Here is a 25,813-nt window from a genome sequence, read left to right as displayed (position 1 = left end):
ATTACACTTCCACAGGAGGGTCCCCAGTGGTGGACTCTGACAAGCCAGGCAGTAGTATGTCGGAGATTCAGTGTCTCCTGGACAATGTTGGGGCATCAGAGCTGGTCATTGACCTCATCGTCAACACCAAGAACGACCGTGTGTTTGAAGAGAGCATCCTTCTGGGCATCGCCCTCCTCAAGGGTGGAAACACACAGATACAGGTACACAGTAACATCTAGAGTGTTGCATGAATTTACCCATAAAGGTCCATGTATACGTGCACATGGTGTGGCACACACACACACACACACACACACACACACACACACACACACACACACACACACACACACACACACACACACACACACACACACACACACACACACACACTCTTATTATTTATTCAAACCCCAGATTGATTAAACTTGCAAACCAGTACATCAATATTGACGATACCCACACGTTCAGGCACACTGATTCAGAAGTTGTGTGAGTTTTGTTTTTTCACTCTTCCATCCACCCAGAACTCGTTCTACAGCCAGCTGCACAAACAGAAGAAGTCTGAGAGGTTTTTCAAGGTGTTCTTCGACCGTATGCATTCAGCCCAGCAGGAGATCCGATCCACTGTGTCCGTTAACATGTTTGATGGACATGTCAGCTGCAGCAGCAGGAAAAGGGACGATGACAGTGACACTACTGTTCAACGGTTCAAGAAAGGTACAGTCAGTTAATGATCCACTATAGCAGTGGTTTTCAACCCTTTTCATATCAAGGTCCATTATTTGTTCGCCATTTGAGCCGCGGACCACCGTTTGATGAGATTTAGCCTCTCAGACCCCAAAACTTAGAATATTTTGTTGTCGTTTGATAAGATTGTGTCCACAATTCCATGCTGTATTGATGTAGGTACCATAGGAGAGATAACAGGCAAACGATCAACATAACAATTCTTCTACATTATCTAATTGTGTAGACTTCTTGTAAATTAGGTAATGCAGATGTTTAACAATAATTTAACTCTTGAGACAACTCTTGGTTTCATTTTACGCTCTCAAGAGTTAAAGATCTAATAAGGGTCCATTTGGTTACCAACTCTCCATCATTTAGCTGGGGCCCACCTGGAACCCCCTCAAGGACCACTGGAGGTCCCCGGACCACAGGTTTAGAACCACTGCACTATAGTATCAACTAAATAATACTAAATAATACTTCATTCACTAAATGTCCACACAACCATGCTTGTCCTCTAGTACTGATGCAAGAGAAATCGTGGTTCTTATTATGTCTGTCCTTTGTGCCCTATAGGGAAGGACTCGGGTCTTTATATGAGGGAGGACATGCGAGGCCAGTTGAAGGAGGCTTCTAGTGCAACCTCAAAGGCCTTCTGTGCCTTCAGGAAGGAGCTGGACACAGAGCTGGAGGGTCTTGGTCAGTCCGGTGAGGTGCTTGGGTCAGAGGAGGTCGTAGTGGAAACTCAGATGAGCCCTGCCATCACCATTATGCAACCCATCCTGCGCTACCTGCAGCTACTCTGTGAGAACCATAACTTAGAACTGCAGGTACTGGTTGTTAAGAACTGAAAGAATGTATAAGCTTGGTTTTCTATACATTTATATTGAATATGGTGACTCACTTTGCTCACTTATTATCCACCAGGAGATCATGCATTCACCCCATCCGTCTGTCTGTCTGTCTGTCTGTCTGTAGCTAATCTTGCACACTATTAGGCCGATCAGCATCATATTAAATTGTTTCTCTTTCCCTCGCACCAACAAACAGAAACTGATATACTGTACAGTACGAGGAAGGATTACTATACTATACTACGCACACTTCCAAGTCTGATCAATAATATGACCAATACCCTATCGGCTACAGTATGATGACCCATGACCTGTAACCTACCTACGAAACTAAAACAATTGTTAAAAATCACACCCAGTGTGAAGTGGGCGGTGTGTGGTCATCACAACATGACTCACTTTAAAAAAAGGATAAATGACTTTTTTTAAAGTCCATACTGCTATTGATAGGGCTGCACATGTGTCATGTGTTTCGCTAGCCAATCACAGTCCTGAATTTGCAAAGTCAGCCAATCACATTACAGTAAGTGGTGATGACACTAGCTGTAATGTGATTGGCTGACTTTGCAAAAGTATCGATTTGCATTAACAATGGCAGGGTTAGGGGGTATACAAATCTTTTGGTCGGTATCCAAAACTCACTTATAGGGGGCGGCTACACCGCCCCAAAAATGTCTCAACCATGTGACCATTGATACTTTTTTAAGTCTTAGATATGTCAAATTAGGCTTTAGATATTCTATTGTTTAGGTATTAGCCTTTGGTAGGTATTTAGGTTTTTAATTTAAACTAGGTATGGCATTCTTAAAATATTTTTTATGCAGTTTTGTGTTCTCTGTTTTTGTGGTGTTTTTATGTGTGGCGACAGCGGATTGAAATTAGCTTCTAGCTAAATCCGGCATGGTTACATGAGACGTAGACAGTGAATTTGTATGAGAGAGTGAGGGAGGAAGACAGTAGAGACAACGTACAACTGGTAATCACATACTCTTTCATAGAACTTTCTGCGCAACCAGAACAACAAGACTAACTACAACTTGGTGTGTGAGACACTCCAGTTCCTGGACTGTATCTGTGGCAGCACCACTGGAGGCCTGGGGCTGCTGGGCCTCTACATCAATGAGAGCAATGTGGACCTTGTCCGCCAGACCTTGGAGACCCTCACAGAGTACTGCCAGGGACCCTGTCATGAGAATCAGGTAGGGACATCACTTGGTTTTCACTAAATAAATCGTCTCCCCACCCCATGGGGGAGGGAGTGGAGACGATTTAACATGCTGTTGTTATCTGAAGTGATATGCAATCAACCATGGTCCCTCTTATTTTAACCAGTCCTGTATAGTCAAGCATGAGTCGAATGGGATTGACATAATCATCGCACTGATCGTCAATGACATCAACCCCCTGGGGAAGCATCGGTTGGACCTGGTAATGGAACTCAAGGTAAGAAACCCCTGTCTCTCTGAGAGCCCTTGCATTCGGCTCAATATGAAACACAGGTTTTAAAAAACGTTTTTTAATGAAATGATAGTAGTGGTAATCTCCCTTGTAGATAAAAAATCACACCCAGTGTGAAGTGGGCGGTGTGGTCACAGTGGTCATCACAGTGATGGAAGTTCACTTAAAGAAAAGTAATATTTCTGTAGTGTGTGGTGCTATTTATTAACAATAAACAATAAATAAACAATGGTTGGTCCACAATGGGTGATTCACTTAAAAAAAACATAATTGTGTTTTTTTTAAGTGCATGGTCCTATTTATAGGGCTATGCACATGTGTCATGTGTTTCACTAGCCAATCACAGTCCTGAATAGAGTCAACCAGTGTACAATGGTGGCCAATCACGGTGCAGGGTTAGGGGGGTACAATGGTGGCCAATCACAGCGCAGGGTTGGGGGGTACAATGGGTGGGGGGGGTACAATGGTGGCCAATCACAGTGCAGCGAATGTCGATGTCTAAACCTCACATATAGGGGCGGTTGCACCGCCCAAAAATGAGAATAGGATTTACGTATGGGAATGACATTGTATACAGTATTTTGTGACTTCTCTCAATTAAACGGTCCCAGGTTCATATTTGATCCATGCATCCATGATAGTCAGAACTCTCTATGTAGCGTACAGTTATTTTGCATGTAAAGGTCACCAGTCGGGGTCTGTCTTGTAGAACAATGCCTCCAAGTTGTTGCTGGCCATCATGGAGAGTCGCCAAGACAGCGAGAACGCAGAGAAGATACTGTTCAAAATGAGACCCAATGAACTGGTAAGTGCCATCGCAGAATGCACAAATGCATCCACAATGTGCTGTGTCAAACAAGCCTGTTTTCAGTTGAATGTAAGTGATTTTGAATTGCAGAGCCTTTGTCTTGACAGGTGGATGTGATGAAGGAGGTCTATGGTCAGGGAATGGACAGTGACACAGATGAGGAGCACCAAACCTTCCAGATTAAACCTAGAGACGTTGGACATAATATCTACATTCTGAGTCACCAGGTAGAAAATGCTTGTGCTTGTGGGGCTGCATTAATTATTGCTAAAATTGTAATCACGACAATTTAGCTTGCTATTGCAATCACGATTATTAATCGCGATTATTGATGATGCTGATTTTTAATGATCATGCCTTGTTGCTCGTTGCTATTGGTGACATATCTTTGGCCAAATGGTATGTAATGACCTTTGTGATCGTGCGGTTGAGGAGATGGATTGTACATTGTTCTGGTTAGTACCCCCTTGCAAGATGCAACAGATGACCAACTAAGATTCCCGATTACATCAATGTGAAACCTAAAATCACAATTTTCGATGACTTGCGATTAATTGTGTGTGACCCTGTTTGTGTGTAGATTGTATGAAAACACACACACACACACACACACACACACACACACACACACACACACACACACACACACACACACACACACACACACACACACACACATACACACACACACACACACCTGTACTGGTGTGAATGGCTATGTCTATATCTATAAAAGAACACAGCTTACTGTATTTAACAAAAGCATCTCATTCCAGTCCACCTTACAGTTGTGTGTTTGAGCTGAGCATGTGGTGAGAGAATAATGTGTTGTAGTAAAGTATTATTTTCCTGCTTCCTAGTTGGCCAGACACCATAAGATCCTTAAGCAGAGCCTGAAGCCAGGCACAGTGTCGGGACTGGGGGCAGGGCAGGATCAGCACCATGAGGGAGATGATGCTCTTCATTTCTATGCCAACCACACCGCTCAGATAGAGGTAGGCCTTGGCATCACGTCTCTCTATCCGAACTATCCACCAAATACCATACAGTTTTAAGTATCACAATTTTGATTGGGAGTTGTATTGTGTGCCATGACCTGGTAGGATGTTCCATAGCAAATGGGTCTCAGGCGAAGGGCCAGACCAAAGGATCTTGCAAACGAGTCCATATTGTTCGTCAGACATTGTCGCACATTAAAAATATGGATGAACCATTTCAGTCTCATGGAACAAATTCAATTACACTTATAATAGTTTGACTGTAGTATCTTGACATGACTGGTAATGACATATTGCACGTTTGTATCTGCCAGATTGTGCGCCATGACCGCACCATGGAACAGATAGTATTTCCCGTCCCAAACATCTGTGAGTACCTGACAGAGGAATCAAAGGTGCGCGTGTTCACCACCACAGAGAGAGATGACCAGGGCAGCAAGGTCAATGACTTCTTCCAGCAGTTCGACAACCTCTATAATGAGATGAGGTGGCAGAAGAAGATTAGAAGTAAGTCCCTGAATTGTGCAATCAGACTTTGTGGTTTCTCTAGGTAAAGAGATAATGATCGCTGCAACAGAAACTGTCATCAACAGGATGATTATAATGTTCTGTTGCATAATGCCTGGGTGCCATTATTAACATAATAAATTGTCAGGCCTACTCCTACTCTGTGTTTTTGCATAATTATGTGTGCATTTTTGTATGACTGTGCATGCTTGTGTCAGTCTATCCTTTACTAAAGCCTCTTAATGTCTTTAATAAAAGGGAATACAGCTCTGTTCTGGTTCTCACGGCACATTTCCCTTTGGGGGAGTATCTCCTTCTACCTGGCCTGCCTGCTCAACATCGCTGTGGCAGTTTTCTACCCCTTTGGTGATGATGGAGACGAGGGTGAGATGTGCTGAATGTTATTACAAGTAATAATGAACTCACTTGACTTCAGACCCGGTGCTGGCTCAAATCCCCCCTGAGTGTAAAGGAATGAACCTCTCCTCTTTGTACAAGGCTGAGCTACATTGGCTTAAGTCAGTCTAAATTCTACCAATTCAATGGTATCATTATCTTTACTGGTATTATACTGATATCTTTATCTTTATGGGTAGAATATCCATTCTAGATGGATATTGGAACTATACATTCTTTATGAGGGTCTTGTGTGCCTTGCCATCATGCTGGATACACATGAGATGGATAGCATTTCTGCTAGAGCATTGAGTTCAGTTCAGTTTGGTAAAACTAGAATCTAGAATTCTCTTGATGGGCTGTTATTGTGGTATCTTTGTATCCTTAAAACTAAAAGCCACTTCAGTAACAATCTCTGGAGGTGCTATTAGTTTTGCTCCTCTTCACAAAGAAGACAAGTGTTCAGTGTCATCAGATCAGTGGTCAACCATCCCTACTGTATGAGCCACTACTTTACAAGAAGGCAGAGCAAGCAGAACACTTAGTTCACTTCATTAATGAGTTGATGATGTTTTATTCCCATGTCCAGGCACCTTGCCTCCATTCTGGAATGTCCTGCTGTGGGTGTCTGTTGGGGTTCTCACCCCCTTGCTGTATGTCCTCCCCAAGCCGTGGGGCTTGGTGCTATTCCTGGTGTCTCTTATACTGCGTGCCATCTACACTATGGGCCTTGGCCCTGCTCTGCTGCTACTGGGAGCCACCAATGTAAGTCATGTGACTTCTGGTAAAGTCTTTTTTATTTTTTTATGCAATTGTGAACAATAGCCAAGTAAGATAATGTATCCATTTGCCAATCATACGGTTCACTGCAGCTCAACAGTCAGTGTCAGGGGTGGTCAGAAAATGTCTATGAACTGTCTATGAATGCATTTAAAGGCCATTGTCTGTGATGGAATCAACTACATGCTCTAGAGTAGGCTGTTCCACACCCGGACCCGGAACCCGTTGTGGAGGGATATGTCAATTATTGTCCATTAATGTACAATAATGTCATTCTAGTTAATTCCCTTTTTCAGAGATACTTCTGCTTTGCCGTTTTCTTCGTTTTCAGCTGTTCAACAAGGTGGTCTTTCTCGTGAGCTTCGTGGGAAACCAGGGAACTTTTACCCGTGGCTACAAAGCGGTTGTTATGGACATGCTCTTCATCTACCATTTGAGCTATGCCCTCATCTGCGTACTGGGCCTCTTTGTACATGAGTTCTTCTACAGCTTCTTGGTGAGGCATTTCAATTCCATTGCATTGATAACAAGCATACCAGAAATGTTGTTTTTTTGTTCAATATTAGTTTTGATTTTACAAAGATAGATTTTCTCTATGAACGAACTGCATAATTGTTGATGATGTCGCATGTGGTTGTGTTTAGCTGTTTGACCTGGTGATCCGAGAAGAGACACTGCTCAACGTTATAAAGAGCGTGACGCGGAACGGTCGTTCTATCCTCTTGACGGCAGTGCTGGCCATCTTCCTTGTCTATTTCTTCTCCATCATCGGCTTCCTTTTCCTCAAGGATGACTTCCGTATGGATGTGGAGCGCCTTCATGGATCAGGTCAGAAATCTACATTTTACTCCAGGTGGAGCTAACATGATTTAAGTTGTTCTTAATCTTCCTACTCATATACTGTAAGTCAAAGATATATGTGTGTGTAGCTTTTTGTGGCTTTTTCAGCTACTCGTATCCACCCACGAGCACCTGCTGCTTTAGTTTACATAATTCCTGAAGTCTTTCTCCCTGGTCTTATCTGAGCTGATGAGAGCCAATGTGAAGGGTTTGCTGCTACTCACAGCTAAGTTGTGGTAGCGGTCACGTGAGCCATCCTTTGTAATAATGACGTCTCTGTGTCTTTGTCATTTTTGTCATTGTGCTTCTCGTTCCAGGTCCAAAGGGTTTATTAAGTAAAAGAGTGGTTGGTGAGGCATGTGTGAGAGAGAGCTGCCCTGAACCCTCACCCAGCTCTGCTGCTGGTAAGTGTTTACTGAAAACAGAAAGTTATCTGAAATTTGATTCTAAGCTTTTTTCTTTTCTTTTTTTTTACTGATCCTGTCTGTCTGTGCCAGGCACAGTTGTTATTTTCTCATTGTTACACATATCAGATCTAGTGTTTGACAGTATGTTGCATACATTGTGTGTATTTGTGCATGGAAGATGAGATGAGATAAACTTTATTCATCCCCGATTGAAAATGGGGTTAAAGACATGGCATGAGACCTTTGCTGTTGGTAGCTCCTTAAAGGTTACACCCGCACGCACCCACACTCACACACACTGGAGGGGTGAGTCATCGGCCTTTGTTCTCCTGCACTGTCTACGTCAGTCTGTGGATCACCTGTGCAACAGGGGCACGCATGTGACCTCACCCTCATCTCTCTCTCTTCCTTCTGTCTTTTCCATGTTCATACACAGTAATATTCCTCGTGTTAAATTTAGTCTCTGAGAAACTAAAATTAACACTGGGGATTTGACTGTGTAAATTTCACTTTTTCCTACTCCTCCGGTTCTCACCCCATCAAAAATAAACAGCTGTCTTAATAAACATTTCATTGTATTTCTTTCTGTACTTTCTCTCGCTGGCAGTTACATTATTGCATTGCATTCTGTTGCTGACTCGCAAGAAGGTTGTGGTTATGAAAGGTTGTGAGCCAAGAGATTAGATCCCCGAATGAGGAAGCACTGTGGGTTTATCAAAGGAACCAAGAAAAGTGTTTAGAACTCACTCTTACTCATCTTCATGGTGATCTTATTCTCTGAAAGGGTCTGTATTTCTCACTCACTCGTTCCCCTCTATACCCTTTTTTCTGCTCTGTGTGTGTGTGTCCTGTGATAGCCGAGGATGACGGGACGGAGAGGGTGTGTGACACGCTGCTCATGTGCATTATAACGGTACTGAACCAGGGACTGAGGAATGGAGGAGGCGTGGGGGACATTCTCAGGAGGCCCTCTAAAGAGGTCAGGAAACCAAATGTCTGAATGATGACATCAAGTATCACACATTGTAGGGTAACATACATCTTAAATTAATTTAGATGGATATATCACCTGTTGTCCAACGTATGTACACTTGGTGATTGTGCATTCTGTCCAGTTGCACTATATGTCCATGCACTTCATCGCTGGAGTTGTACCTGCATGTTTGCCAAAGCAAAATCTGATTGAAAACCTGGTAATGAAGTTTCTGATTCTCATCAGTTTATTCTATCTATTTTAACACAGCATTAAAACATAGTTAAAACATAGTTTTAATGCTGGCAGTCAATGCAAACCACCGATCAGTCTTGTCCAAATATTGAGCTGTATGGAACTATATTTGGACATCAATAAGACAAATGTTTTGATGACATCAGATATTCTCTGTCAGAGATTTGTGCTCCATTAAGTGCACCCTTTCTAGGTTATTATGATTTTGGGGGTTAGAGGGAGCTACCCATTTGTTTACGTTTCAATCCCTCTTTGTAACTTAAAGTTGCAATACGTTTCTCTTTGTACCGTATATGCTGCTCCTGATGATGATGATGACAGTGTCAGTGGGGTTTCATTTGTACTTATTTACCTACTTACTTTATATTTTACCTTTGCAAATTCTACCTACCCAGGAGCCTCTGTTTGCTGCCCGGGTGGTGTATGATCTTCTGTTCTTCTTTATTGTCATCATCATCGTTCTCAACCTCATCTTCGGTGTGATCATTGACACGTTTGCCGACCTGAGGAGCGAGAAACAGAAAAAGGAAGAAGTCCTCAAAACCACTTGCTTCATCTGTGGTGTGTGTTAAACTGTGCTTCACAAAATAACATTGTAATTAACACACACACACACACACACACACACACACACACACACATACCTCATTCCGCGAACCTCACGTCTTCTGTTTCGTAACAGGGCTGGAAAGAGACAAATTTGACAACAAGACAGTGTCATTTGAGGAGCATTTCAAGTCAGAACACAACATGTGGCACTACCTTAACTTCATGGTTCTGGTGAGAGTGAAGGACCCGACCGAGTACACCGGCCCTGAGAGCTACGTGGCTCAGATGATTAAGGTTAGTAGTGTTTTGTTAACATAATTATGATTCAGGTCATTGTAGTATAGTTTGACGCCCTTTGGCCACAAAAGCCTGAAGTGCCTGGTGAAGTCAAATTGAAACCTATTCAGCATGCAGGTTTGATAGTGTTGGAGTTTTAGGGCCAATTACCATTGACGGAATTATTAATACTTCTGTTCTGTGTCTCCCAGCTATCTATTTTTTCCAGTAGGACTATGATTCTATATTATTTACGTAAACTGTATTTTTGGTATGTATTTTTCTGTTATTGACGCACCGCTGCATTTCCGCCACCATCCCCCACTGTCTCCACCTCCATTTCCCATTTAGTCTTTCTCTCATACTGATCTCTCACCATGTCTCCTCTCCTCCTAGGAGAAGAACTTGGACTGGTTCCCCCGCATGAGAGCCATGTCTCTGGTGAGCAGTGAAGGAGACAGTGAGCAGAACGAGATGCGCTCTCTGCAGGAGAAACTGGAAAGCACCGTCACTCTGGTGTCCATGCTCTCTGGCCAGCTGTTTGAGCTGAAGGAGCAGGTGAGGTCACACTTCCTCAACGAGTCTCAACGCAGCCTGAGCGCAAATCCAAATGCACCCCTCTACCATGCACAAACAAAAAAAACAGGAAAACAATTAATTGATCTGTTTTCCCGCAATTTCACATGATCATCTCCTGTCATCGAGTTGTTAAAACACATTTGGTAGTATTTTACCTCAATTAGCATCTTGCTAGTGGTCGACAAACCCACCTGTGCTGCCTCACAGTAGGCCTGTCCTTCCTCTATCCTGACCTAGAGAACTCAGCCTAAGAAATAAACACCCAAAACTTCAGGTCACAATAAAGTACTCACATCAACAGCAATTAGCGTCATTGCTGTTCACATCCATCCACATAACTGACCCCTGATGCACTGTATCTATTGTGTGACATTGCCTTAACCCAACATGCTTGGCATGTACATATATACAACATATGTACATGCCAGTCCACTAACTATGGCGTCTGAATGAGACGGGAGGGCCCCTGGCTGTTTTGGCAGACTGGCTGCTCTGCAGCAGTGTGACTGATCAGTCCCATCACCTACCTCCTCTGCATGTGATCCCAGTCACAGACTTCTCCTTGTTCCTCTTCTGCCACATGTGTGAAAAACAACTCTCACAGATCAAGGAAAAGATGAGGATCACACACTCCCATATAAACAATACCTCATCATCCTGATGTTAAAATAAATAAACAAAATAAAATCAACCTGCTGCCTGCTGTTGCTCAACACATTGTCTTGTTTCTGAGCCTGCATACAGTACATGTGAACTACAGTTTGCTATCCTTGTTTTTGTTTTAAATTATTATTATTTTAGCTATAGCTAACTTCACACTCAAGTAGGCTAAACACAGCCTAATAGCATAACCCACGGGTTAAAAACCACATAACGCTACATTGTACATCTGGGATCACTGATGCCAAGGAATACGTCTTGGAGAAAGAAAAAAATATATATATAAGGCCACAGACCCCCAGTTCTACTCTAAATTAAAAAAGAGGAAACTCATTTACTGCATTTTATAACTCAAATGGGACCTCTTTTTTTATTGGTATCCATGCTGCACTTTATCTCTTGAGTTATTTGTATCCATGCTGCACTTTATCTCTTGAGTTATTTGTATCCATGCTGCACATCTTCCAGTCCCTTTACCCAACAAAGTAACAGGCAACAGAAGAAAAAACGAAACAAAAAAATAATAAATAGTGGAAAATAAATGATAAATTTGACTAACACCAATATTAACATGGTTAGACACATTTATACATTCTCTCCTCTCTTTCTTTCACTCACTCACTCTCTCACGCTCTTTTCTCCACAGATGACAGAGCAAAGGAAGAACAAACAGAGACTTGGTTTCCTGGGACCGCCTCAGGCCAACCACCACATCTCAGCCCCCTGAGGGCCCAGAGGAACAGTCTGGGCACAGTTTAGGACCCCTGCTGAGAGAGACCACACACACACACACACACACACACATACCCTCAAGCACAGGGCATTTACCCACAATCACAGATAATTACATTACAAGGAGCCGATGAGAACTGACATCAGAATTTTCAAAAAGTGCCTCGTCTTTAACACAAATGTTGCCTTATTTAAAAAAGAAAAATGCTTTATGTGCATGAATCCTCAGCCAAGGAAAAAACACAGTTGCACAGAGTACTTTAAGGTACTGTAAAACAGGGCCATGCCCCTTATTTGTCCTTATACTGAAAGAGTCATCTCTTGTTAATGATTTGCCAGACATGTGGTATGGCATAGAGGTGCAGGGAAAGGTGAAGTTACGGTAAATGGATTGAAAATATTTCCATGTAGTCAACAGTGAGTCATGTGACCTCCCCAGTCTGTATCTGACGGTGAGACCAGGTCATCCCCACTGGTCAGATGGTCAGGGTGGTACGTTCTTCCATTCCTGATTGGTCCGATTAAGTGAAGAGAGTGCGTGTGGTTAACGTTAAGTATTCGCCTCCCACTTTTAGGTTTTTACTGTTTTTTACGAATCAAATTAACATACCGGTAACTGGAGTATTGTTTTCTTATTAAGAAAAAAGTTTGTTTATTTTGTGTCTTGCTGCCTCACTTGTTAACTTTTATATACTGTACAGTTTTTGACTGTGCACTTTTAAAACAAAAGAGTAAAATGTTTAAGTGCTATAACTGGATTTATTTTGCCCCCTGTGTCTGTCTGTCTGTATGTCCTGTATGCATTCACTGCACCATTTTAATATACATGTCTTGTCTACGGAATTGTACAAAGGATATAATACAGAGATGTGGATTAAGATAATCTGATCTCCTGTGTGGAATTTACTTGAAAGGCCTTTTGTGTCTAAATCCTATACTGGTACAGAATGTCATGTCGACAGAAGATATAGTTGGTTATAAAGTTCAATGTAAAGATTCTTGAGTTATTAGCTAATACTACTGTAATATTTACTTTACTGTTATACCATCTTCCTCTTCTGAGAATTTTTCCTTTTCTTTTTGGTCAGTGTTTTAATTGTGTATTGTTAATCCATCCCACTAGCTTTCCGTCAGACTGCAATTCATTTCAGTTTACCCGAAAGTGAGTTTTAACCTTGCACAAGCACGTTGCAGGTAATGAGTGTACATGCACATAATGGGACTCGGCAGTTGTCCTTTTACACTTAAGATGGGTGAACTTTATGTTGTCAAATGCTGTGTTGTAATAAACGTTTGAAAAGATGAGACTCCTTGTTAGGCTTTGTGTCAGCACTGGCAGCATTACTCTGTACATAGTTTGTTTATTTATTGCAGGACTTAAATACAGAGTTTCACACCAACATATTAAACTGGTGCACCATACCCATTCACAACAACACCATTCCACAGTCAGTGGAGTGTTGGGGAAGAGGAGCGCTTCTTACCTCAATGTCCTTAATAGTGAACAGTGGAATAGCTTCTACAGTGTTTTTTTTTAACCCACTTTGAAAGGAATGTACAATGAAAAAGTTCACATTTGTTAGATTTTCAAATAGCCTATGTAATAGGCCTATTGGGTTTAAGTGGTTAATCAGATTTTTAGGCTAGTTATAATAAACAGCCCTCACACCTTTGTTGCACCGCTGATCCAACTGATGTGTCCATATGTGGACTGTGAGATCTCTCACAGTCCACTGTGTGTGTGTGTGTGTGTGTGTGTGTGTGTGTGTGTGTGTGTGTGTGTGTGTGTGTGCGCGCGCGTGCGTGCGTGTGGCGGGATCGGGATGCCTCAGTCTCGGTGTAGGGTTAGTGCCCATAGGCTATGTGCCTATCCCCTTGTTTAATTTAGTAGCATGCTGGGCCAGGCTTCGGGGCTGTAGGCTACATATACAGCTGTTGTGGACTTGCAAACTTTGTGTAACTGTTTGAGGTCAATAAACCAAAGTTGCCTGTCGATGATCACCCCTAGTAGCAGCTGTGTGTTACACAAACATTTATGTGTTTCACCAGTCTCTTGAGACATACTGTTCCAGTCTGAAACATCTCTGTAGCATTCGAAGATTCTTTGACCGGCGTAGGCCTACCTGTAGTCACTGAATGGCTTTGAGAGACTAAACAACACTATACGAAAATTGTAGGCCTACCAACCGTGTGTACCCTTAGGTGCTGAAAACATAAATGAAAAACAAAAACCGTGTGTAAAGTATAGTAGCCTATTAATATGAACATGATGGAAGCACCTCAACTCTGCCAATTACCTGCACCTGCCTTTACGGACTCTTGGCTACAGCTAGGCTACATTTACTCCAATAATGAACCAAGTTTTGAGTAGCGTAGGAGTTGCAACATAACTTACAGACCATTTGCGATGCACTTTTAAAAGGTAAGACGTTTATAGATTCATATTGTAATATTGTAAACGTGTTAGAACAGAACTTGTTACATTTCAAGTAGGCTAGCTAACACACACACACACACACACACACACACACACACACACACACACACACACTGTGCCTCATATACAAATGGGACCACATGAAACATTTGAGACATACAGGTGGAATGTTAGTACAGTGACTTTGGAAATGTTCTCTGTAAAGCATTCAAACTGCCCATCAGAGGAGGCTTTGTGGATCAGGTGATGATCAAGCATTTTTGACTATTATTGTCATGGGTTATTATTACTGTTTTCATTTTCTGTGACAACATTACCCTCTTCTGGCTGGAGGTGGTAAAGTATGACTTTTCAGAAATAAATTATTACAATGAAATGCACAGGGAATATATTACGTTTTTTGTTGGCTTTGGTAGATTTCCATCATCTGAGAACATGTTTAATTTCCTATTTACAAAATGTGGTAGGCTATAGGCCTATTCATGAGGTGTAGTAATGCAACATCCACTTTCCAATTTACCTGGATTGATGATACATTTATGATAAAAGTGCCAGGCCAGCTGATTAAAAAAGGCAAATTGCTATGATTATTTTGCTTGTGTTATTGAGACATTAATACATTGAGACAAATAAATGGGCAACACTAAGTCATACGTAACACATAGACTGAACTAACTAGATAGAATGAACTAACAGTTGGTTTCATTTTCTTGCTGGAAAGGTAGACCATCATCTCTTGTTAGTGACAGGTGGGCCTCAGTCTCCTGAAGTCCCTCTGCTTGTCTGTGGAACTGACGTGAACCTAGAAAAAAAGAGGGATACATTCTTACAGTAAGTAACAACAATATAATTGTTTTGTTTTTTGTTGTTCGTGTTGAACCTGGCCTCAGCATGTAAGTAGTAGATGTGTCCTAGAAATAGTCATGGAACTCTCTTATCAGTGTTTACCTTGATCTGGGACACATCCACTCATGTTGTTTTTGCTTCAGGCAGTGTGTGTGTGTGTGTGTGTGTGTGTGTGTGTGTGTGTGTGTGTGTGTGTGTGTGTGTGTGTGTGTGTGTGTGTGTGTGTGTGTGTGTGTGTGTGTGTGTGTGTGTGTGAGATGTGAAAGAGAGAGATATGAGTAGTGGTGTAAAGTACATGTACTCAAGTGCTGTACTTGTACTTGAGTACAATGTTGAGTACAAGCTCACAACGCATCGTAGCGTTGTGCGCTTCTAGATAAGGATTTTTATACATTTGAAAACTTCTGCAGAATGAGTACTTTTACTTTTGGTACTTTAAGTATATTTTGATGCCAATACTTTTGTACTTTTACTCAAGTAAATTTTGAATACCGAACTTGTACTGTTATGAGATTGTGGAATGTGTGCAAGAGAGAAAGGCGGACACCGACTATATCTTAGCTTCAGTTTATTTGCAGACAGACAGAAAAGGATTCACAGCACAGCCTGGTTTGCAGAGTAGAGTAAGGACTGGTCATGACCAGCCCAAGGAAGCTTAAGGCTCAATGGTTAAAGTCAGAGACTTTATACCAACCTAAAAGGTCAGTCATTAGATCAACTAACAGATTGGAAGACAGACAACAAGATCATGCGCCCGTTAACCGGTGTAGCAATACAGAATGCTATCGCAACACTGTCTAACCTCACTTCTCTGTCCAGCTACCAGCTCTGGAATGTCCCTCATTAGGAACGGCACCGCTCTGTTACCTGACTCCTGTCATGAGTCTGCGTGTGTGCTTGTGAAGCAAGAGGGAGAGACAGAGAGATGGAGAAATAGAGAGAGAGCCCTTCTCTGCCTACTCTTCAGAGGCCTTCATATAAAGTTCATATAAAGTGTTTACATGTTATTGATCATGCATTAGTTCACAACATACCCTCCTTTGTCCAATTGAAATTGGACACCCTATTATCAATAGCTGAAGCATTGTCTGAGACACTTTATCTCAGTGGCACCCGTGCACCATTAACATGGTTTAGCATTTAAAACGTTTCACTACCATAATACCTGCTGTTCAACACTATTACTCTTGCCGATGAAACCCTGTTTAATCAGTCAGCCAAATGAGGCTGATGTGTTGTATACTTGCCCTATGGAAATACCTTTTCCTGAGCATTACCTTACTCAACCATTTATTTTACCTACGAGTTACCTTGCCATGATTGAGTTATGCTTTTGTTAAAAGTATTTAGTTTTCAACCGGTTCTTAGGCATTACTAAGGCATGAATCAGTCCAGTCTGTATTCCAACCTTTACAACTTTGAACAATATCATTTTATTTTATTACTACCGTATAATACAATTACCATAGTTATATTCAGGCATGCATCTCTTATATGTTCTGTTTCAATGTTTCCTAGGCATAAACAATAACATAGTCTGCAATACTGATTTAAATATATAGTTTACAATGTCCTAAAGGACCAATCACTTCAAATATTGAAATCATAAAAATCATAAACATAGCAAAAACTCTCAGTGTGACAATGATCCGCCAAACCCTCCTTTGTCCAGTTCAGATCAATGTCCGTGAATCTGAGGTTACTTTCTGGCGTACATACGCCGTGGGGAGTCAGCAGGGGCCCTTGTCATCCCGGCTACTGTCATGGTTTGGGCACGATCATTGTCAGTTTCACTCAGAGTTGGCTCAGCTTCACGTTCCTCCGGACCGGGTCCTTGAGTGGCCCAATCCGGACGCGGGTATAGGTCATATAGTTGAACCAATTGTCCGTGAGCAGGTGGAGCATTTAAAGCTCTCACCTGAGATCTGAATCCAGACCTTACCAACGCGCGCATTAGAGGTACACATCATGAACAAACAAGGACACATACCACGAGAGATGCTATTTCAGTCACAGCAAGCTTAGCGAGAATCATTCTCCATTTTTCCAAAAGCTCACTCACCCATCCATTCCAGTATGTAACCTACATTAGTTTTTACTTTAATGTAACACCCATTTATTGCTGAACATTCGTGCTGGACCATGAGTTTCCAACATGCTTAAATCGCATGTTAAGATCTCATCCATTAAACGCTCCTTGTCATTACTTGTACTGGTGTTTCGTTAGGGAAATTGATTATATCAAATGAATTAACTGGCCGTATACTATATCTGTGTACAAAGAGTCTTCCTGAGTGAAAGCCTCTCTGCCAAGCGGCCCTTTGTTGCTGCCATTCAACCATGCATTCTCTATCCTTGCACACCACTTGCATACCACACTGTTGTGGTGTTACAATAGTCCAATCCACTCCAATAATGATCTTGGTTACTGTTCTGGACTTTGTACCACACAACACACTCTTCCAAACATCTTTCACATCCGGAATCGTTCCTGCAATTACCTTTGCCAAACATTCAAGATCTATCCTGGTAGTCAGTTGTTTGTTTTCTGCTGCGTTGTTTATGATCTGTCTTTTTAGCTCACCGTTTGTCGCGTGGAGTGATTGCTGAGAAATACATTTTTGGGGAAGTCAGCCGTGTTAAATTCGTGTTCGACTGTCCCACCTGGATCCTTCTTCCTCAGCCCCAGAGTCCTGGTCTGCATACTGTGATGAAGACAACACATCACTGTTATCAGGGTCCAAAACATCACCCCCCCCCTTATTCCCCACATTTTGCAACTTCTCTGTTATGGGGGCATCCAGCTGGGCACCCTTTGACCTGGATGGCTGTTTTGGAAAGTTGGGACATGTATGATGTCCCTCCTTGGATTACATTTATTACTATTTTGTTTACAATATGTCCTTTTTCTTAATTTAAAATGTTTTACCTCTCATTCACTCCCTCCTTGGCTAAAATACCTTTTTGCCACATGTGTCACATTTTGCTGTTACTATGACGGATAAATTAATCACATTTTGGAAGGTCGATGGTCTGAAATACTCTTTCTTGCGCTGAAAAACGCTTTACTCGCGAAATTACTCCCCTCGTTATCTCCGGTTTGATGATTCTGTGATTTAAATTTCATGGTTCTGTTGGCACGATCTTCATCTTTGCATCTTTTCCTGTGGATTCTTCTTTGTCTTCCACTCAGCCTCTGAGGAGACAGTCCTTTGTCCTAAGTCTCCACTCTACAGCCTATGATAGGGCTTAGAGGAGCCTGTGTGCGTGACAGAATTTCTGTCCACGTGATTTCCTTTGTTACTTGCACCTGGGGGTCTCATCTTGGGTTGCTTATGATGTCTGTGTCACCAATGACCGAACGCCTCTCTTGTAGCCCCATGTCCGGTCTTGTGGTGCAACCCCTCTTTACGTCGGACAAGTCCACACCAACTGGTTGGGTCTGTTCTTGCGCAGGTACTGACTTCTGATGTCATCATGTACCTTTGGAAACGGTTAGCCATACTCTACCTACCTATCTCATGTCATATAGACTAATTTTCCTTCTGGGTTTTGATTTTGTTTAACATTTTACTTTAGATCTTGTGTAACTTTATTCACATTTTTTCTTGTGCTAGAACGCATGTGTATTTGACTGAAAACAAAAGAAAAACAAAAAAAAACATTATTTATGTTACAATCTAATGTCCCATATATATATATATTGATTATTATTAAATATTTATCTAGGTTTTGTCTTGCTTTCTTAGTTTGCTCTCCCATTCTCCCCTTAATCCAACCCAGTGTCCCTCTAACTTGTGCCATTCCACAGATGTTTACCTAATGTTATTATACTATTTATTTATGTATATTTATTATTATTAGCTTATGGCCCCCTAAACCAATGCACACACAATACCGTAATAATCCTAATTATCTTTATCAATACTTTGTACCCTCCTTGTGTAAATTGGGTACCCTCCTGATCAATGTTCTTTATATCATGAAAATCCCATCATCTTTGTTTACACTGTGTTGTTTCAAATGCCAGTTTTCTGTCCACCATTTAGAACTAACTCTGGTCTGTATGCTGTCTGTTCAGCCTGTCTGTCCCTTTTGTATGTAAGTACAGCTGGCTATAAACAGCCGTAATGGATACCTTGTGGTTGTGCAGGTATGTCTGGCCAGAGGCGGGAATCTGGGCATGATCACGTGGGACACCCATGGTCCTTGTGTTACAGGGAACCCCTTTATTTGTTGTGGATTCCCCACCTCTTTCCCCCTCCCTCTTATCGTTTGGGCCTTTTCCCTTTTTACACATACAATTTTTCCCCTTACTTGAGTGACGACATGCTATGTTTGCAGCCCTCTTTTTGACGGATTTTTGGCTAAAAACGAACCTCCTCCGTCTGATGCATATATCAGCACGTGATTTGCTGATGTGCTTTTGGGTAGTAGACAGATTTACTTTTTTTCAGGCACTCTGATTTTCATGATTTGAAAACTTATACGCAGCATGTGGACAACTGGCGTTTGACTTACAACCTTTCCAAATTCATTAATTTAGATGTTATTTTATAACCATTTTATTTATTAACTGTATATATATATATATATATATATTCCTTAAATATTACGCTATTCTGTGTGCACCGAATGCTTCCACTACTGGGTGTAAATATTTATTTAAAAACCGTATCCTACTTTTGTGGAATTCTTTGCATTCTGGGGCTGTTTGATGAATATCTTGGCACATTAGAGGTATGGACACCATCTAGAAACAAAAACAACAAAAGGGAGAGAGAAAAAGAGAGATCCATTATCCTATTTTTAATACACCTTATGTATTAGGTTGGCTTAATTGGATATTACTTATTCCTGGTGAATATTGGGTTTCCTGTCTGTCTGTTGGTTTTACAGCTCCTCTCCCATATGATGATTTCCTAAACAAATCAGAAACATTTTTACGTTACTCTTTACTCTTATTCAGATATTTCTCAAAATGTTGTATTGGACATTAATAATTTTCACTTAGTCTCTTTGTACCGTCCCTCTGACCCAGATTTTCTAGAGGACAGAGAGAGAGTTACTAACATTATGTTATACCATTTTCAGTTAATATTAACAGTTTTCAGTCAAATATATCAATGCATTTTACAATTCTATCGTCTATTCATGCTTGTGTATATATATATCTCTTCAGTATCTTATGTCTTTTGGCTGTGCTCCCTGAAATACAGTAAAACAGAACATTTTTAAATGAACTAAACAGGTGAAACAGGTATTCCTTCAAAAATGGCATTCCCCCTAGCTCTATTGCCTAATTCAATCTAAACTTTCTCATCTGGCCCTAATCTTCAGTGGCCCTGACCGGTATCCCGGCGATCCCATCCAATCCCATCTTTTGTGGGAAAGAACTATCAAACGTACAAGAAAGAAACAAACGCACAACGCATCCCACAGGGGGAAACGTCGCTTTCCTGTTGGGGACACCATTCCCTCCCTCCTTTATCACTAATTTCTCCAAATTATGTTTTAACTGGCCTTTTTTAATCTAATTTAATAAACATATTGCTTAGATATATCAGGGACTAATGAATATGTATGCATTTCTTGTATTATTTTACCTTTTAATCATTATACATTTTTTCTAAACAGTGTTAATGTGCTGTGTGGTGGCCTCTTTTTAATAAACCTTACTGGGATTTAAACAGTATCTACGATCATTGATCTATTGATCCTACTGTTTATGTCTCACAGATTTTTGTCATGATTCCTGTGAATACTATGTTAACTTCCTTAGTGGCTATTGATGTTGTAACTACTTCTATCTTGAAACAATCAGCACCTGGAGATTCATTATCTTTTATTAATTTCAGGCCCTCCTTTTTACTGGCTGTGGGAGGCTTGTCGGTGTGCTTTGACAATTTCTTTGGGTTCCGACAATTCCTTTGTACATGGCCAAATTTGCCACAGTACCAGCAACATAATTCAAACTTTACTTTGGTTTGTGACATGACACCCATTACATTTTTAACTGAGACACTTGGGTATAATTTACTGTTTAGAAGACGCTGTCTTTTTCTTTCTTTGTTCTTCAAGGGTCTTTATAATCTATTTCAGGTGCCAGCTACCCCCGGCCCTTTAATGTGCCCTTATGTGGTCGAGTTGTGTCTTTTACAAAAAGTGGTCAGCCCCTTTTTTCCTGCATTATTGACAATAATGTTAGAACATTAACTCATTCATTTCTTATGCTATGGGCTGGAAATATATATATAATATTTATTTATTTCTTATTACTTAGGAATGTCACATGCATGTAAGTTTTTAGCTGTTAAACCTTTATTAAAGCTTAGACATTTATTGAAGCGTAGACTTTTATTAAAGCTTATCCATTTCATTCTTGCAATATCTACACATTCTTGTTACCCTTAGCTTGGTACAGGCTATATATTTGTTATTACTTCATACTATTGTTTCTTAAGTTTAGGACAATTACTCAGTTTATTTTACATCTCTAATTAATCATTACCTGATTTATTTATTTTTGAAACAATCGGTTAACCGTTTTTTTTTTTTTTTTTTTTTTTTTTTTTTTTTTTTAATATACAGACTATGTTTGTTAAACTTTGTAACACTATTATCCTCACACAGGATTTACTACCATAGCCCCAACCTGTTAGCCAGAAGCGTAACTGGGATATGATAGCCTTTCCACCCTACTTTGGGACATGTTGTATGTCCTTAAAAGATGGGCACCCAATCCCAATGGTTTAGTGCTTGGAGAGTACATTGTTATCTGTAACTTTATAGTATGTTAAATGTTTTTATTTAACCATATGTATTATTTACACTTTGACGTATAATAGGTTCTTTGACAAATATGCCACTGTTAACGGGTGTACTGCAGCGTTGCACAGTTTGTGTTTTGTAACTTAGTTTACTAATCCTTTCACCCTGTGTCTAGCAGGAGGCAGCCTTGTATAGTTTATCAATTTGCTAGGCCCAGAGTGAGTGTTGGAAATTTTTTCTCTGTTGAGAATGTGTTTTAACAGACTTTAATGGGTATTTCTCCCAAACCGGGAATGCTATGTAAGTTACCCGATACTTTATTTTGGCTTAAAGCTGGCGCGGTGCTGGACCAGGTGACCAGACTTAGCACCGTGCCACCTTTTTGGTTATGATTTTATGGGCTGTTTATGTGAGCTGCTTGTGTAAACAACAGAAACGTGTTGGGTATGGCTTCCACGACGCTGGCTGTGCTGTTTAGACCCCTTTTAAATTGTGACATTACATTTAAAGCACATTGATAGCATATTTATAGCCTTTCTTTCAATATGCCCTGGCTCGATACCCATTTTATCAATACATTTTAAACACTTATCGTACAGCAGTAGCATCCCTTTGTTCAGGTCAGATAATTTTTATACTTTTATCCAAACGCGCTTGACCAATATGGCCCGTAAATCCTGAAGGCACTTTTTACTTAGTACGTTCCGATAAATCCGGAATCTTGTCCATTCAGTTGCGCATGGATACGTCTTATAGTAGGCTTTGTGTATATTATAGTGCCGAGCTGTACGGACCCATTTTCAGGGTTCCCTTTATGATCATCTTACAGCTCTGCTCGGCCTTTGAAAGGGTTAAAACATTTGCTACTGCTTATGTATCGAGCCCCAGCATATTATTTTCCACATCACGGTTATATAATCCTTTCACACAGTTTTATCACTTTAAAAAACGGATGTTAGGCAGTGCAGGACTTTCCCACATATCTTTACCAGGACTATCACTTGCTCCTTGTCTATACTTTATTTATTGTAAAAAATATATATATAAATAATATATTTAAAACAATAAACTGACCTTTTCTATTCTTTGATGGGCCCTTTTTCCTGTTCAGATGTAAGCCGGAACTTCCTGCCACCGCCTGCCTCCGTCTTAGTGAATCCTTTTCGTCAACGCCAAATGTTATGAGATTGTGGAATGTGTGCAAGAGAGAAAGGCGGACACCGACTATATCTTAGCTTCAGTTTATTTGCAGACAGACAGAAAAGGATTCACAGCACAGCCTGGTTTGCAGAGTAGAGTAAGGACTGGTCATGACCAGCCCAAGGAAGCTTAAGGCTCAATGGTTAAAGTCAGAGACTTTATACCAACCTAAAAGGTCAGTCATTAGATCAACTAACAGATTGGAAGACAGACAACAAGATCATGCGCCCGTTAACCGGTGTAGCAATACAGAATGCTATCGCAACACTGTCTAACCTCACTTCTCTGTCCAGCTACCAGCTCTGGAATGTCCCTCATTAGGAACGGCACCGCTCTGTTACCTGACTCCTGTCATGAGTCTGCGTGTGTGCTTGTGAAGCAAGAGGGAGAGACAGAGAGATGGAGAAATAGAGAGAGAGCCCTTCTCTGCCTACTCTTCAGAGGCCTTCATATAAAGTTCATATAAAGTGTTTACATGTTATTGATCATGCATTAGTTCACAACAGTACTTGTAACAGACTATTTCTACAATAGGGTATTGATACTTTTGCTTAAGTTGAGTACTTCTTATCACATAAGTCAAGAGAGAGATAAGCGACAGAGATGCATAGAGAGTGCAGAGTGAATCTTACATGTGGCTTGTTCAGGTCCTGGATGGGGCCTTATGCACACAGGGGGGGATTCTCCAAACATGGCAGCCATCACCTGGAGCAGACTCACAAGATCACACTCAGCCTGATTGACAAATGAAAGATAAGCCAAGACAAGTTAGAAAAAAAAAAACTGTAACAAGTCAATGTTGTTAAACCTAAAAAGATAAAAGACGAGATCTGATATCTAGCTCAAGCTTCATAACATCATCCTGTAGGTGAATACTGTAGACTAGGAATTTAATGATGCATGTCTGTTTACAGTCCGGAACATGGTAGAAAATCCTAGCTGTTTACACTTTTTCCGTCTTTCTACATTACATTGTCCTCCCCAATCGTACATGATAATCACTTGCCATATTCTATATTTTGTCGTGCACTTGGACGTTTTTCATCTGTATTGACATGCCCAACATAGGGACGCCAGGTACAGTCTGATCACCTTACCTGGCTCCACTCCTGTAGGTAAGGCAGCTGGACTTGACCATTGCTGTTCGTATGCTTTCCTTCAACGATCATCATTTCACGGGTGGGGCTGACATAACATATTGGAGCGCTTGCAGGGTAGCTTTCTTCCAACCATACGCATACCGGGATGTTGTAGGTCTTGCCTTTGTGGAAAACAATATGGGAGGGGTAATTAGGATGTTGAAATGCAGGTTATGTTTCAACTTCTCAAGGTGAATGTAATCGCTACCTCTGTACAAGGCAGGGATGGTGCCCCTTAAACTCATCAAGTCCTTTACAGTGCCATCATTGAAAACTGTAGAAACAAGGAACATTTATTACAAAAAAATAAAAAATAAAAACGTGCATGAATGAGGAGAGTAACAGGCTGTACAGTAAGAACATATAGCGATTATTTTGTGCGTATTACCATATTTATCCATCATTGGCACAAGGTAATTGTAGTGGGTCCGTGCAACAAATATTTCATGTGCTACATGTCTCCTATGGGCATATATCTGTGTGTAAAGAAAAGATAGAAAACAGAACAATCAGACACTAATCATATATGTCTGAAAAGGGAAAATACTACTATACTGGTGATATTCAAGGTCCATGGTCCATCTTTATTGTTACATATTTTGTGCAGGCACATAATAGTATAATTGTTTTCACCTCAGACATTGTAGCAGCATTAATAATAACGGTGACAATTGCAATAATAATAAGCATACGCATATATACAAAAAAGGAAGGAATATGAAAAGCAGCAGTATTAAGAAAGAGAACAGTTTGGCCGTTGTCCTAGCACTTAAGGTGCTTGAAGGTACTGTGTGCAAGGTTCTTATTCCTAGGTTGTAAACATCGTTATTACTTCAGAGAAAGTGTACATACATCAAATGTAGTGACATATTCTTACCTTGGGAAGCATTTTCTTAATTGGATCCACACTGTCGTAGGATGCCATGGTTACTTAAATCCGGGCAAAGACACTTCTTGGTTTGTATCTTTTTTTGTCACAGACTCTGAATGTTTTCCTCTTTTGAGGGTTAATGGGTAACCAGTCATCTTTTACCACCCATGCAGGCCAATGACAGTATGACCTCATATTTATGCAAATTCAGCCTAACCGTAAATAGCAGTAACTAGACTACATAACCTAAATAGGACAGTGACCCAAATTAACAAATTCTACAGTTAATTTAATTAATTTGACATATTATTGGACTAACTACTGCCACTGGGTGGATTTGTGCTGTAGCTTTTTGAAATGATCATTCTGTCAAAAGAGCTGGGTCAAGGTTCACAGAATCACACTATCATGTACCATAATATGGAGAAGGGCAAACTAGGATAAGAAGGCAGAGAACCACGCCCATTAAAGTTGTACACCTGTTATACAAACCCTGTCAAACCAGACAAAACCATATTGATTTCATGGCATTTCATATGCAAATTATTCTTATTTTTTAGTGATGTGAATATAGTCAGTGTATTTGCTTGTGTCTAAATCTGACCACTTTTTGGAAAAATACATGACATACTATTAATCTGTCCCTATTTTAGACGAAATGTAAAAAAAAACGTATATTTCAAAATGTCTGAATGAGTGAAAATAGCAGATCATTGTGAGCTTGTAGTGCATAGGGCTTAAGTGGTTAAAGACTTTAACTATC

At 40.7% G+C, this 25,813-nt stretch overlaps 1 protein-coding gene across 1 annotated transcript in view; it reads left to right on the top strand.

Annotated features, from left to right (window-relative positions):
• Window positions 1-13,071, top strand: part of LOC311046571 (inositol 1,4,5-trisphosphate-gated calcium channel ITPR2-like) — a 43,145-nt gene extending 30,074 nt beyond the window's left edge. The window contains exons 39-57 of the mRNA XM_084058964.1: window positions 16-203; window positions 510-702; window positions 1,291-1,544; window positions 2,567-2,767; window positions 2,901-3,011; window positions 3,736-3,831; window positions 3,942-4,061; window positions 4,695-4,829; window positions 5,147-5,339; window positions 5,598-5,723; window positions 6,325-6,500; window positions 6,847-7,011; window positions 7,160-7,343; window positions 7,673-7,759; window positions 8,620-8,741; window positions 9,386-9,551; window positions 9,673-9,833; window positions 10,212-10,373; window positions 11,701-13,071. Coding sequence (XP_083915090.1) covers window positions 16-203; window positions 510-702; window positions 1,291-1,544; window positions 2,567-2,767; window positions 2,901-3,011; window positions 3,736-3,831; window positions 3,942-4,061; window positions 4,695-4,829; window positions 5,147-5,339; window positions 5,598-5,723; window positions 6,325-6,500; window positions 6,847-7,011; window positions 7,160-7,343; window positions 7,673-7,759; window positions 8,620-8,741; window positions 9,386-9,551; window positions 9,673-9,833; window positions 10,212-10,373; window positions 11,701-11,781 — 2,921 coding nt within the window. The 3' untranslated portion in view covers window positions 11,782-13,071. The remainder of the gene's footprint in view (window positions 1-15; window positions 204-509; window positions 703-1,290; window positions 1,545-2,566; window positions 2,768-2,900; window positions 3,012-3,735; window positions 3,832-3,941; window positions 4,062-4,694; window positions 4,830-5,146; window positions 5,340-5,597; window positions 5,724-6,324; window positions 6,501-6,846; window positions 7,012-7,159; window positions 7,344-7,672; window positions 7,760-8,619; window positions 8,742-9,385; window positions 9,552-9,672; window positions 9,834-10,211; window positions 10,374-11,700) is intronic.
• Window positions 13,072-25,813: the final 12,742 nt, after the last annotated feature.

This window comes from Gymnoscopelus microlampas (genome assembly GCF_963454915.1).
Source record: "Gymnoscopelus microlampas genome assembly, chromosome: 6".
Taxonomy (NCBI): Eukaryota; Metazoa; Chordata; class Actinopteri; order Myctophiformes; family Myctophidae; genus Gymnoscopelus; species Gymnoscopelus microlampas.
The sequence above is the reverse complement of the archived record's forward strand: the minus strand, read 5'-3'. Positions and strand labels throughout refer to the sequence as shown.